Source organism: Martes martes, assembly GCF_963455335.1.
Source record: "Martes martes genome assembly, chromosome: 8".
Taxonomy (NCBI): Eukaryota; Metazoa; Chordata; class Mammalia; order Carnivora; family Mustelidae; genus Martes; species Martes martes.
In genome coordinates this window covers 66,826,926-66,842,887 of record NC_137895.1, presented here as the reverse complement: position 1 = coordinate 66,842,887, position 15,962 = coordinate 66,826,926, and the positions used below count along the sequence as shown (strand labels likewise).

General features: G+C 38.4%; 1 protein-coding gene across 1 annotated transcript in view; it reads left to right on the top strand.

Annotated features, from left to right (window-relative positions):
• Positions 1-15,962, top strand: part of BMAL2 (basic helix-loop-helix ARNT like 2) — a 57,185-nt gene that overhangs the window by 23,153 nt on the left and 18,070 nt on the right. The window contains exons 6-7 of the mRNA XM_080811339.1: positions 1,272-1,389; positions 2,216-2,359. Coding sequence (XP_080667465.1) covers positions 1,272-1,389; positions 2,216-2,359 — 262 coding nt within the window. The remainder of the gene's footprint in view (positions 1-1,271; positions 1,390-2,215; positions 2,360-15,962) is intronic.

The window sequence follows — 15,962 nt, the reverse complement described above, 5'->3', positions numbered from 1 at the left end:
CCCAAACATGAAAATTTAGAGAGATAAGATTCGTAGATAATGAGTTAAGTTACAGAAGAAGAGGTATTATGAGCCTACATACAGAGGGAGTAAGAACCAAATGAATCATGCAGCTGCTTTTATCGGCATTGGGGACACAAGGGGAGGTCAAGACTTGATTATTCTATTTCCTAACACGAGATAGAGAACATCTCTCTCTCTCTCACACACACACAGCTCACAATTCAGGATAGCATGTAAGTTCCAAATTAGTGACATGGAATCTCGTCCCACTGGGCACTGACCTAGTATTTCAGACCATTCAAGAAACATACTGACTTCTCAGGAAGACTTTGGAATCCCCATGATGTAGGTAGGATTTGGTCCTTAGCTTTTCAGATTCAGGAACCTGATTTGCTTTGAAGCATAGAGTTATGGGTAGAACTTCTTATTAACCACACAGCAGATTGATTAATGCTGTTTTTTAAAATATGAGATATCTAACTCAATCTAGGCTACTTGTCCATTTGTCCAGCTAGCTGGTCCATGTATTCTGCCTTCTATAAGAATGTCTACATTAGGTAATAAAGGATTTCACAAGGCGAGGGTGATCACTGAAATCAGGGAAGGCTTGATATACAAAGTAGAATGTCTGCTTAGGTATTAAGATGAGCAGAGAAGGGGAGGAAGACATTTCAGTTGAGGAGGAAGTCGGGGGATCAAAAGTCAGTTGGCTGGAGTGGTAAGGGAACTATGAGTTTGTAGAGAGCGGTGATGAATTCTAGGTGATGAGACCATGCAAGCAAAGGCATAGACATGGGAATGCTGTACATATTGGGAGAAGTGAAATGGGAAATGGGAGGTATTCTAGGTTAGATTTTGTTTTTTTTTAATAATACAGTGATTTTTTAAAAAATCTGAATCACACCGTAAAATCACAGATACTTTGTGACTTCCATATTACAATACAATCTCTTTACTTTTAGCAAGGATAAAAAAAATTTAAATAATCATATAATTTAGATAACAAGTGAATTGGGGGATGTTAACAAGAGTTCACCAAATATCAGTGATTAGGTGTTTGTGATTTGTATCTTTCCAGATACAGTTTTGTATATTTCTATCTACAAGTATTAAACCCTGCTTTTAAAACTAAGTTAATGTCACAGTGTAGTAGATGGATCTCTGAGCTTGAGGAAAAGCAGTTTTAACAGTATTTACCATAAGTTCACGTGAAGAAATGTAGAAAAATGATGGTACTGATTTTAAATGAACATCTACCTTATAAATAGGCTAGCTTGACTGGACAAAGTTTATTTGACTTCTTACATCCAAAAGATGTTGCCAAAGTAAAGGAGCAACTTTCTTCTTCTGACCTTTCACCAAGAGAGAAGCTGATCGATGCCAAAAGTAAGTGCTCAGGTCAGCATGTCCATAATTTTATGTAAATAAATTATTACTTAAAAGCACAGCTATGCAATATTTTGAAAAATTAGCTAATTATGGTTTTATCAAGAGGAGATTTAGTAAACCTTACAGTCATTAACCTAGAGTTCAAAAAACAATAGAGAACTCCTGTATTCGTATACACATACAAAAACAAATATGTTCATATGAAGATGCTTTGGGGGATATGTGATTGCTTTATAATCACTATGTTTCATATGCTAATAAAATCTTTATAAGAAAGTATCATTTGGGATTTAAGAAATTGCTGGGGTTTCCATTATTCAGCCATATGCTGAGATAGTTCTCTTTCTTATATGAGTTAGATCTACTCAATATGAAATACCTTGTATAATTGTGCTTTGGAAGTGTAAATATTCTTTATCTTCTCTGAAAATACCACTTTGGAAATGCTTAGTGCCAAACATTTATTTATAATATAAAGTAATGATGCTTAAAGCCATTGATTACTACTGTAAGTTGAGGGGTTTTTTTCATTTTAAAAAAAATTTCATTTCATTTTGGTTACCTTTGTTTCCCCCTCCAGGGAAAAAAATGAAGATGAACTATAAGTGTTTATAAGTTATAAAAATATAATTCCTTGGCATATGCTCTTTTTGGTATATTTCACTTAGTGGTTTACCATATAATGATGTCATTGCTTTAAATAACCATTTTTCTTTTTCAATGTATAAAAAAAAGGTAATGGTTTTGAAATGTGTCTCCTAACATTTCTTATCGATATGAAAATATTCTTTTCCACCTGTTCTCTTGCCTCCTGCCATGAAAGCTGGCTTCCAAGTTCACAGTAATTTCCACAGTGGAAGGATGCATGTGTATTCTGGCTCGAGGCGATCCTTTTTTTGTCGGATAAAGAGCTGTAAAATCTCTGTCAAAGAAGAGCATGAATGCTTATCCACCTCAAAGAAGAAAGGTATCATCATTTTAAAATATCAAGTGATTTAAGGCATGGGTATAAAATTAATGTCCTAAAAGCTTTCTATACAGAAATAGTAAAGTGTGTGGTCAAGACAAATACTTGAGGCCAAAAGCACCGGAGGAGATAAGATTGTTTTTTAATCAGAATTATTTGGATTGACTCATCACATCTTTCACATTTATCAGGTAACTGCAGGCCCTTTATTGTCTATGATTTTAATGGTGCTGTTGAAACCGCAGCTTGGGGGCTTTCCAATGGGGGGGGAATGAAATCCCATTGTTTTAAAATATGAAAGTTAGGGCTTTTTATTTTTTTAAAGATTTTATTTATTTATTTGACAGACAGAGATCACAAGTAGGCAGAGAGTCAGGCAGAGAGAGAGGAGGAAGCAGGCTCTCTGCTGAGCAGAAAGCACGATGTGGGGCTTGATCCCAGGACCCTGGGATCATGACCCGAGCCGGAGGCAGAGGCTTTAACCCACTGAGCCACCCAGGCACCCCAAGTTAGGGCTTTTTTAAAAACTGCAATAGTACAAGAAGCCTGATTTGATTAATTTTGGTAAACGTTTCTTAAGACATTCCAGTTTCTTAAGACATTCAGTGCTTTTAGTTCTTTGGTAAATAGTTCTAGTTCTGTTTTCCTGTGAATCTTTTATAGGTTTGTCTTATTTACGTTTTTTATTGATTTAACACTCATCTATTTTACTTGACTGGGAAATTCTGGGGACTGAAAAATGCCTCCCACTTTTCTTTGCCTAAGAATATACTAACCTATTAGAGATAGGATTTCCTATGCAAATTTTGTTGTGGGATTTTCTTTCCCATCCTTTAAGAGTCTATTTATGTCTTCTCTCTCTCTTCAACAAAGAGATGGAAAATATGAAAGACATTAAACAGTTGAGGAATACAATAATTGAGCTGCAAGATTCAGTTTATTTACAAGTTTTGGACAAATCTTTTTTGGCAGCCACCTAAGACGATAATCACTCAATACTCACTTACCAAGCATATACTTGTGCTGGATCAGAGACTGTACTGTTTCAATCCCCATGAAAACACAATGCTTTCCACTGACTAAGAATCAGGGAAGGGAGACTTGAAGAGTTTCAGTAACTTGCAGAAAAGGAGATCGGCAAAACTCCCACTCAAATCTAACGCCCCTACTCTCATGTTACACCGTAAAAAAAAAAAACAGAAGCAGAATGACTCAGCAGTGGTAAGAGAGGATCTGTTTGTAAACCATCCATGGCCACCCTCGTGCCCTTGACTCTGAGTGCGCAAGGGTTGTCCAAAGTCACCTGTAAGGCCTCCTGGGGTTGAAGTCACAGTTGACTTGGTGTTGAAGAGGCTGTGGAATCCAGCTGCCTGGGATCAAATTTTGGTTCTATCACTTGCTAGCTCTGTGGCTGTGAACAAGTTTCTTAATCCCACTGAATCTGTGAAACAAGATTATCCACAGCCTGGTATGACTTTGTGGACTAGGTAAAGGCATCGATTCCGAGGCCCAGCTGTTCAGGTTTGAATCCAAACTTGTGAGTAACTGTGACTCAAGATAAATTGCTAAAGCCTTCTAGGTCTCACTCTTTTCAACAACAGAAAGAAAATAATAGAACCTCCCTCCTAGGGTGTTTGTTAGGATTAAAGGAGTTAACACAAATGATGTGCTTGCCCTGGTTCTTAGCACTGTTAACACTAGATGAATGTGGGGAGCTGTTCTATCATTGGAAATAATGCACCTAAATTCTTAGGACAGTGCAAGCAGATGGTGGTATCATTACCTCAGGGTGCCTGTTTTCTCTGTCCTCCTTGCCAAGTCAGTTAGGTTAATTTCATTAATCTTATATTTGACATGACACTATAATGTGAAAGTAATCTCCAAGGGCAAGAATATGCTTTCTGTGTGGATGGTCCAAGGAGTCATACCCCATGTAGACCCTGGAGTGTAGTACATTTTACCCTTAGGCTTTAACTAGAAGTGAACCAATACCATACTGAGTAGCTCCAACCATAAGTGAATCACCTAACATAGACAACAATCCATGTGAGAGAAAAACATGGCAGCCAACGCAACTACCTTAATGTAGTTGAAAATCTCTGTGGTGTTTTACACAAGTTACAAGTTGAGTAAAGTCTTAAATTATCAGGTTTTTTAGTGTTTTAAAGATTACCAGATTAAGGAGTAGTAGTTCTGGTCTAAGATGGTGAAATAGGAAGACCCTGAACTCACCGCCTTCACAGATACCAAACCTACACCTTTTTTTAGAGCAATTTCTCCAGAAAAACATCTGAGGGCTAACTGAATAGCTTCTGCACAATAAAAGACCACATACAGAACAATAACAAAGGGAAACCGTTACACTGAGAACTGTAGGGTGGAGGGATAGTACTGAGGGACTGTGAGCAGATCTGTTTGCACTAGGGCACACAGTCTAAAATACACAGGAACCAGCCCTACAACCCCACCAAATGGCAGGGAGCTACTGGAACTCTCTCCAGGCCAGAGGAGCTGGTGAGCACCACAGTTTACATTCCCCCCTCCACCTTGATAATATGGATGAGAGCAGGGTCTGGGTGCCCAAGCTAACCTTCTCTGTCAGTGAGCCCCAGGCCCCAAGTCCACAGCAACCCTAAGGCAACTCCACAACAGTGCACAACAGGACATCCCTAATCTAGCTGCCTTGCCAAGGTGACACAAGTGCAAAGCAGCCTGGAATACTCCAGGCCCACATCACTTCAGCTCCAGATGGCTTGCTAGAGCAACCCCAATGTAGACTGCTCTGGAACACACTCCCCACCCCCCAACCAGCTTATGCTTGTTTCACCCACCAGAGTGCCCCTTGTGCAAAGTACCCTGAGAACACCCAGCCCATAACCATCTCAGCTCCATTTGCCCTGCCAGAGCAACCTCTAGGCTGAACACCCCCACACCCTGGCTTGCATCCACTTTAGCTAACCTGCCAAAGCACCATCAGTGCAGAGCACCCAAAAACCACCCCAGCCCATGCCAACACTTCAGTCTCAGCGATTTCACCAGGATGCCTTCTGTGCAGAGAGCCTCAGGACCCACTAGCTTGTACCCACTTCTATTTCAGCTGAGTTGCTAAGGTACCTTCTTTGTGGAGAATGCAGGGACCTCCCTAGCCTGTGTCCACTTCAGCTGTCCTGCCAGGGTGCTCTCTGTGCAGATAGTCCTAAGACCTCCTCGACTTGTGCCCACTTCAGCTCCAGCCATCCTTCCAGCGCAGTCCCAGCACGGAGTGCCCTAGGACTCTCACTGACACCAGCTACAGTTCCAACCAGCCAGCCCAAATCACCAGATAGAGAGTCTACACAGGGAAAGACCACACACAAGATGATTCCTTCAAGTTTGAAAGAAATAGCTCTTCAGCCTAATTCATAGACAAGCAAAATGGGGAGACATAGGAGTATGCTCCAAATGAAAGAACAAGATAAAATCTGAGAAAAAGAACTAAATGAAACAGAAATAAGCAATATGCCTGATAAAGAGTTTAGAGTAATGATCATAAAGATGTTCACCAGACTGGAGAGAAGGGTGGAAGAACTCAGAACTTCAACAAAGAGATAGAAAATATAGAAGACAACTAAACAGAGTTGAGGAATACAATAATTGAAATGAAAAATATACTAGGGGGAATCAACAGATTAATGGATATAGAAGAATCAATCAGCAATCTAGAAGACAGGGTAATGGAAAGAACACAAGCTGAAGAGCAAAAAGAAAAAGGAATTTTAAAAAGTGAGGGTAGGTTAAAAATTTCTTCAACATCAGTCAAACAAGCATTCACATTATAGGAGTCCCAGAAGGAGAGAGAGAGAGAGGAAGGAGCAGCACACTTATTTGAAGAAACAAGAGCTAAAAATTCTCTATCCCAGGAAAGGAAACAGATCTCTAACTCAGGAGGCACAGAGAGCCCCAGAGAAGATGAACCCAAGAAGTTCTGCATCAAGACACATCACAATTAAGATGTCAAAGATTAAAGAAAGATAAAGAGAGAATTTTAAAAGCAGCAAGAGAGAAGCAATAAGTACCATACAAGGGAAATCTCATAACACTATCAGCTGATTCTTTAACAGGAACTTTGCATACTGGAAAGGGGTTCCATGACCGATTCAAAGTGCTGAAAGGAAAAAACCTACAACCAAGAATACTCTACCTGGCAAGATGATCATTGAGAATTAAAAGACAGATAAAGAGTTCCCAGACAAACAAAAGTTAGAGGAGCTCATCACCACTAAGCTGGCATTACGAGAAAAGTTAAAGGGACTTTCTGAAGTGGAAAAGAAAAGGCCATACTTAGAAGTAAGAAAATCATGAATAACGGGATGTAAAATATGACAACATGTAAATTAAACTTGGGGAAGGGGAGCAAAAAGTCTTTCAGAATATGTTCAAACTTAAGTGACCATCAACTCAATATAGACTGCTATATACTTAGGATGTTATATATGAACCTCATAGTGACCACAAAGCAAACACATATAATAGGTACACAAAAAATAAACAGAAAGAAAGCCAAGCATAACACTAAAGAAAGTCCACAATCATAAGAGAAGAGAGCAAGAAGGAACAGAGAAGATCTACAACGACAACCAGAAAACAAACAAAATGGCAATTACTTTAAAAGTAAATGGTCAAATGTTCCAACTGAGGACACAGGGTGATTCAATGGATTAAAAAAAACCAACACCCATCTTATATGCAGCCTACAAAAGGCTCACTTCAGAACCAAAGACCCATACAGACTGAAAGTGAAAGGATGAAAAAAGATACACTATGCAAATAGAAGCAGGGAAAAAAGCTGGGATAGCAATACTTACATCAAACAAAATAGACTTTAACATAGAGACCATAACAAGTGACAAAGGGGCAATGAATAATGATAAAAGGATTAATCCAACAAGAGGATAGAATAATTGTAAATATTCATGCATCCAACATAGGAGTACCTACTAAATACATAAAGCAAATATAAGACAAAGGGAGAAGTGGATAGTAATACTAACAGTAGGGACTATAACACCCACTTACATCAATGAATAGATCATCCATGCATAAAATCAATAAGGAAGCTGTGCCTTTGAATGACACATTGGACTAGATACACTTAACAGACACATACAGAATATTTCATCCTAAAACAGAGTACACATTCTTTTCAAATGCACATAGAACATTCTCCAGGTTAGAACACAAGTCTCAATAAGTTGAAGAGGATAGAAATTATACACACATCTTTTCCAACCACAACAGTATGAAACTAGAAATCAACCAGAAGAAAAAACTCTTAAACACATGGAGGCTAAACAACATGCTACTAAACAATCAGTGGTCAATAAATAAATCAGGGGGGAAATAAAAAAAATACATGGAGATGGGAGTACCTGGGTGGCTCAGTCAGGTAAGCATCCAACTGTTCGTTTTGGCCTCAGGTTTTGATCACAGGGTGATGAGATCAAGCCCTACCTCGGGCTCTGGGCTCGTTGGGAGTCCCTCTGCCCCTCCCCCACTCATTGTCTTGTGCTCTCTCTCTCAAAAATAAATCTTTTAAAAAATAAATACATGGATGGGGCGCCTGGGTGGCTCAGTGGGTTAAAGCCTCTGCCTTCGGCTCAGGTCATGATCCCAGGGTCCTGGGATCAAGCCCTGCATTGGGCTCTCTGCTCAGCAGGGAGCCTGTTTCCTCCCCCCTCTCTCTGCCTGCCTCTCTGCCTACTTGTGATCTCTGTCTGTCAAATAAATAAATAAAATCTTTAAAAAAAAATAAAAAAATAAATACATGGAGACAAGTGAAAATGGAAACACAATAGTCCGAAATTTGGGGGACACAGTGAAAGCAGCTCTGAGGGAAGTTTATAGCAAGCCTACCTCAAAAACCAAAAATCTCAAACAGTCTAACCTTACACCTAAAAGAATAAGAAGAACAAAGCCCAAGGTGAGTAGAGAAAGGAAATGACGAAAAGCAGAGCAGAAATAAATGAAATAAAGACTAAAAAACAATTAAAATTCATAAACCTTTAGTCAAATACATCAAAAAGGGGACCCAAATAAAATCAGAAATGAAAGAGAAGTAATTGACAACACCATAGAAATACAAAGGATTATGAGAGTACTATGAAAAATTATATACCAACAAATTGGATAACTTAGAAGAAATGGATAAATTCCTAGAAACATACAGTCTTCTAAAAGTGAATCAGGAAGAAACAGAAAATCGTAACAGAATAGTTACTGGTAATAAGATAGAATTGGTAATTTATAAATTCCCAACAAATAAAGTCCAGGATGATTCCTAAGTGAATTCTACCAAACAGTTAAGGAGTTAATTCCTATTCCCCACTAACTGTTTCAAAAAATAGAAAAGAACACCTCCCAGTTTGTTTGATAAGGCTAGCATTACTCCCATACCAAAACAAGGCAAAGACGGTATTAAAAAAGAAAACTTCAGGCCATATCCCTGATGAACATAGAGCAAAAGTCCTCAGTAAAATATCAGCAAACCATATTCAACCATATTCAATAATAGATTAAAAGAATCATTCTGCATGATCAAGTGGGGTTTACTCTGGGGATGCAAGAATGACTCAATATTTGCAAATCAATGAAACTGATACATCACATTAATGAAAATCAAAGCCATGATCATCTCAATAGATACAGAAAAAGCATTTGACAAAATTCAACATCCGTTCATGGGAAAAAACTCAATGAAGTGGGCTTAAAGGGTACATGCTTCAACATAATAAAGGCCATATGTGACAAACCCAGAGATGACATCATACTCAATGCTGAAAACCTGAGAGCTTTTCCTCCAAGATAAAGAACAAGGATGTTCCACTCTTGTCACTTTAATTCAGCACCATACTGGGAGTTTTAACCACAACTATCAGATAAGAGAAGAGGCATTTGAATGGGTCAGGAGGAAAAAAAATGGTCAATTTGCAGATGACATGATACTAGATATAGAAAACTCTCCCAAAAGACTACTGGAACTGAGAAATGAATTTAGTAAAGTTGCAGGATACAAAATTTATATACAGAAATTTGTCATTTTTCTATACACTAATAACAAAAGAGAAGAATTAAACTATTCCATTTATAATTGCACACAAAAGATTAGACTACTTAGGAATAAATGTAACCAAGGAGATGAAAGACCTATACCTTGAAAACCATTGATAAAACCTTGAAAACATCGATTAAAGACATTGAAAGTGACACAAATGAATGGAAAGACATACCATGCTCACAGATTGGAAGAATGGATATTACTAAAATGTCCATACTACCCAAGCATTGTATAGATTCAGTGCAATCCCTATTAAAAACAGCCCAGAACTAAAACTAACAATCCTAAAATTTCTATAGAATCATAAAAGACCCAAATAACCAAAGCAATTTTGAGAAAGAACAAAGCTGGAGGTATCACAATATCAAATTTCATGATAGACTACAAGGCTATAGTAATCGAAACAGTATGATACTGGCACAAAAATAGGCAGAGAGAGGCCAGAAATAAACCCACACTCATATAGTCAATCTACAACAAAGGAGGCAAAAATATACAAGGGGGAAAGACAGTATATTGAATAGATGATGCTGAGAAAACTAGACAGCTATGTGCAGAAGAATGAACCTGGACCACTTTCTCAGACCACACATAAAAATAAACTCAAAATGGATTAAAGACCAAAATGTGAGAGCTGAAATCACAAAAATCCTAGAAGAAAATTAGCAGTAATCCTTGGTGCATTGGCCTTAGCAGCTCTTTGGTCTAGATGGGTCTCCTCAGGTAAGGGGGAAAAAAGCAAACATAAACTATTTTTGTTTTGACTACATCAAAATGAAAAATTTTTGCACAGTGAAGGAAACCAACAAAATGAAAAGACATGAATGAGAGAAGATATTTGCACATGATACATCCAATAAGGGGTAATATCAAAATATATAAATAACTTAAATCATGAAATATCAAAGAAATAATCCAGTTTAAAAGTGGGCAAAGGACCTGAATAGACCTTGTTTCCAAAGACCTACACATGACCTAAGTATATTAAAAGATGCTCAACATCACTACTCACCAGGGAAATGCAAGTCAAAGGCACAATGAAGTATCACCTTATACCTGTTAGAATGGCTCGAGTCAAAAAGACAACTGTTGGTGTGGATTTAGAGAAAAAAGTGTGCACTTTTGGTGGGAATGTAAATTGCTGCAGCTATTTGGAAGATAGTACGGAGTTTCCTTGAAAAATTAAAAATAGAAATACCGTATCATCCAGTAATTCCACTTCTGGATATTTAACCCCCCCCCCAAACACACCCAAAATGATAACACTAATTTGAAAAAATTTATTACCCCTATGTTCATTGAAACATTATTTACAATAGCCAAGATAAAGCAGCAACCCAAGTGTCCAACAGTAGATGAATGGGTAAAGAAGTGGTACACACACACACTGGAATATTTTTAATTCTATTTACATTCAATTAATTAACATTTAGTCTCTTATTGGTTTCAGAGGTAGAGTTCAGCGATTCATGAGTTGCATGTAACACCCAGTACTCATTTCATCACATGCCCTCCTTAATGCCCATCACCCAATAACTCCAACCCCCCAACACACACACACTGGTCTATTCCTTAGTCGTAAAAAGGATGAGATCTTGACATCGCAACAATATTGCAAGAATATGGGTGGACCTAGAGGGTATAATGTTAAGTGAAGTAAGTCAGATGGAAAAAGGCAAATACCATAGGATTTCACTTCTGTGTAGAATCTAAAAACCAGAATAAATGAGTAAACAAAGAGCAGAAACAGACCCATCAATAGAGAGGACAAACCAATAGTTGCCTGAGGGAAGGTGGGGAGGAAGAAATAGACAAAATGGGGGAAGGGGAGTGAGAGATACAGGCTTCCAGTTATGGAATGAGTAAGTCCTGGGAAGAAAAGGTACAGCATAGGGAATACAGTCAATGATATTGTTATAGTGTTGGATGGCAGCTGCACTTGTGGTAAGCATTACATATAGACCAGTCAGATCCCTATGTTGTACTCCTAAAACTAACATAACATTATGTATCAACTATAATTAAAAAGATTTTCAGATTAATTTGTCTTTCCTTCTGGGAAGAGAAGCATTTCCCATATGGTCTTATGTAGTACTGGTATTTTAATCATGTCTCTGTCTTGGTGCATTGTTAGTGCCCAGTGTCACCTTGTTCTGCTTCTGTAAAACTTGACTTCACCCTCCACCGCCTGCCCTACCATCTTACTCTTTGCTTCTAAACTTTGCAGCCCCACAGCTTTCTCAATCTCTCTCTTCTTTTTGAGAACCACTGCTTTAGACACTTCTCTCAAGTATGAGATTATCTGGGAGCAGAAGAGGACGAAAGAGCAAAGAGAGTGGAGGAGAACAGATGCCCTGGGCAGCAGTGCCCAAGACTGGTGCTGAAATTCTCTTGGAGGAGAATCTCCCCCTCTTGAATGTTCTCACAGCTTCTATCATAATCTTGGTTTCAGAAAACCCTGCATAGTTGCTATGCTTAAGTAACACTGGTAGCAACCAGCATGGTATCATTGTCAGACAGAGTAGTTTCTAATTAAATAGATTTTGGTCACTCAATAATTACTTCCTGAGCTCCTACTATGTGCCAGGCACCATACCAAATGCAAAGGATACCTTGGAGACAGGCAGTCAAGTCATTGCTCTAATGAACATTATATCATAGCGACAGGAGGCAGTCGGTCAGCATGTACATTAATAAATATTTTAGGCAGTAGGAAGTGCAAAGAAGTCAATAAAATGCAATAATGAGGACAGGAACTAGGAAGAGGTAGTTACTTTAGAATACTCAGAAAGTGTCTCTCTAAGGTGACATTTGATCTGAGACCTGAATGGTAAGGAGCCAGCTATGTACACATTTCTGGGAAGAAATTACTGATAGAAAGACAAGTGTGAAAAAAAAAAAAAAAGAAAGAAAGAAAGACAAGTGTGAAGACCTTGAGGTAGGAAAAAGTGGCATTTGGGGGGTGCTTAACAAAGAACAGTGTGACTAGATCTTACATACAGGAGATAGTGATAGGAAGGGGGCAGCTGAGGCCACATTTGTAGGTCCACATGGGCGAGGGACAGTGGTATGCTGGTTAGTGTTTAACAACCAGCTCTGAGTGTAGTTCTGTCTGAATGTTTGTTGACATTTTCCTTTACATTAACAAGATGCAAGTGAAATCATGAAGACTCGTGGTCAGAACTTCACTCATTTTTTAAATATTAGGGACTTTGCTGAAATGATTATTTTTTTCATATTAGAGAACTATTTGCTCAATTTTGGTGCTATTTACCATATAACAACTATAGGCACAGCATGCTTTTAAGTTTAATCTTCATTATTAATATTTTGTCCATCATTTTCATAGATGGAAACAACCAGGAAAGAAAATAAACAATAACTCAAGCCCACTTTGTAGCTGTGCTGATTTCTGTGGCAAAAGCAGTCACACATTTACCAACAGGAAGCCACTGAACATGAATAGGGAGGGATACACAAGAACACACCATTATATGGTACTGTGTTCAAAAAGAATTTTTTTCAATAAATACTTATTAACTATACACTATGGGCCAAACACTATTCCATACGCTGGGACCAAAGCAATGAACAGAACAAAAATTTTGCTGATGGTAATAAGTGCTATGAAGAAAAAGAAAATAGAACAAGTTAGATTTAGAACCAGACCTTCCAATCACGGTTTCACAATGTGTTAAAACATGGTGTTTAAAAATAATAAAGCATATTTAATAGCTCATTAAACAAGATGTATAATTTTTAAACAAGTTTTGCCATTAATAAAATTTATTCTTAAAATGTTTTCAACTTTTTTCTTTTTAATTTTAGTTTTATGTTTTGTAATACACATATTTGTATAAGAGTTGATAGAGAAAATGTAGGCCCATGAAGGGTGCTTACATTTTTTTTTATAGCATGCAAAATAAAAAATGAAGACCATTGCTCTAGAGATTAGAAAAATAACAAATGAACCTCAGAGATGCCCCTAGGAACATTTCTGGATTTTTAGTAGAATGCCCCCCCACCCCTGCCAAGATAGTAAGGAAGAATGTTCTGTGTTGTATTGGGTCCATTGGGAGCTAAGTGACCATTTCCATCACTACAGTAGATTATGAAATACCAAATAAGACACCCTGAGTATGTTCCCCCCACTTAAGACCTCACATTAACACCACAGGAGAGCCAAGACATGTAGACCAGCTGGGAGAACCTTAAGAAATATTTCAAATGATCTGTTGTTTCCTAACAAGGCAGACTCTACAGCACGATCAATGGTAACATCAAAGATTTAAGAGGGCAGCTTGATGACTTGTTTCACCATAGCAAACATTTATCTTGAATTGAGAAGTGCCATTATGGAAGGGAAGATGGAGTCTGTGAAGCCCCAAGCAGGGACCGAGATGGCCCCGGGGGTTTACCAGGCTTAGATCTCCAAAACAGAATACCAGCAGCCGCATGAGGCCATCCTGCTGGAAGGAATGGAGAATGAAAGCCTATGGGCAGATCCAGAACCATTAGAACACAGGCAACACTTCTTTCCAGGATATCTTCCCTAACATCCCTCTCTCTCTGCTGGGTTAAGTCCCAGCTACCCACTTTTGGTAGGTAACCTATTAATAATCCTGAGGTCTTTGATGCACTGTATCAGAATTTTTTTTTTTTGTATTTGCGTCCCACATTAGAATGAGAGTTTCATTTGTTTCTGTGATGTGTGACACATTCTAGACATTTATAGAAGTCCTAAGTGACCATCCTCTTGTCTTTTTTCCAGATTGACCACATAATTGCTCTCAGATCCACAAGAACAATTAAGAATCCAGTGAATTAATCTACATCATGATGTTTTTGTTTCACCCAAAAGGCAATTTAAACATTTTAAAATATCTGATCCCAAAAAGTTTCAGTTGTCAGAGCAGGGTCCTCATGAGGTCATTAGTGCCCTTATAAGAAGAGATAGGGGAGAGTTTACTATATCACATAGTGAGGTGGTCACTGTCTACTAGCCAGGATGAGAGCTCTCACCAGAACTCAACTATGCAGTCATCCTGATCTCAGAATTCTAGGCTCCAGGTCTGTGAGGAAATAATCTGTAGTTCAAGCCACCCAGTCTGGGATACGGTGTAACGGGAGCCCTCATTAGCTAAGACAGCCATCAACAGGATCATTTTCTGTAACGTGATTCTCATGAGAAGTAAATCTGGAAGGGCTCCGTCTGCAGTGGGGACTAAAGGAATCTGGGTCTTGAGTACATCTACATCTATTAAATAGGCATGTTATAATTTGGCTTGAAATATGGAACTACGAGTCACAGATCGGTGGGGGGCACTATCTCGTCTAGGTTCTTCTGTCACCTTAGATTTTTTTTATTTCAGCTTTTGTGGAATTCTAGGACAGCGCTTGACTGAATATATACATTCTTGGAGGATTTTTCTTAAATAATGGAGCTCAAGTACGTCACTAATAATAATCTAAGAAGAATGATACTTTGTGTCCGATCTTTTAACCCTTTTGCAAAGATACAAAAGGGAAAGTAAGATGTCCTCCATGAACTGCATTGTACCATTACAGTATTTTGTAAATACTGAATCATAAGCAAAACACATGTGTCTAGTCATAGGTTAAAAAAAATTCCAAGCAGCATTTTTGAAGGATGTAATAATTACACTTTAGTCTTCCTGCATGGTTTCTAAATGGAATTTTTATATTGTAAGTTTAAAATTTACAGAAGAGACAAAGAAGATTTTTTTCCTTTTTAAATATTGGTAACCTTACTGGAAAAATATATTTCAAGTGGTAAATTAAAGCTAATTCATAGATGAATTTCATGATGAGCTAAAGGAACTGTCACATTTTTAAGTCTCTCCAGTGTTCCAAGTTCTCATATTAGGCTTTGCCTCACAATAAGCCATGCTGCTGGTCAGACTTTAGGACAGAGTAGAAGGGGTCTGGACTCTGAATTCGATAGGATGTGTTTTGTTTTGTTTTGTTTTTTTTAAGATGTTATTTGAGAGAGAGTGAGCATGGATGGGGGGGAGGGGCAGAGGAAGAAGCAGACTCCCTGCTGAGCAGGGAGCCGGACACCAGGGTGGAGAGGAGTGGCAGGGAAAGGATCAAGACCTGATGACCTGAGCCAAAGGGAGATGCTTAACCAACTAAGCCTCCCAGGCTCCCCTCAGTAGGGTTTTAACATCATGTCTGCTGCTTAACAATTGTGCAACGGGAAGCAAATTCCTCTCAATATATGGAAAATGGGTGTTATGGACTGAATCATGTTTCCCCCAAATTCACATGTTGAAACCCTAACTCCCAGTGTGATTCTATTTAGAGATGGGGCCTTTAAAGAGATAATTAAGGTCAAATGAGGTCATAGAGTAGAGCCCTAATCCAGTGTGACTGGTCTTCTCCTAAGGAGAGAAAGAGGGGGGTGTGGGGGCTTAGTCACTTAAGCCTCTGACTCTTGGTTTCAGCTCAGGTCATCATCTCAGGGTCCTGGGACTGAGCCTGGTGTTG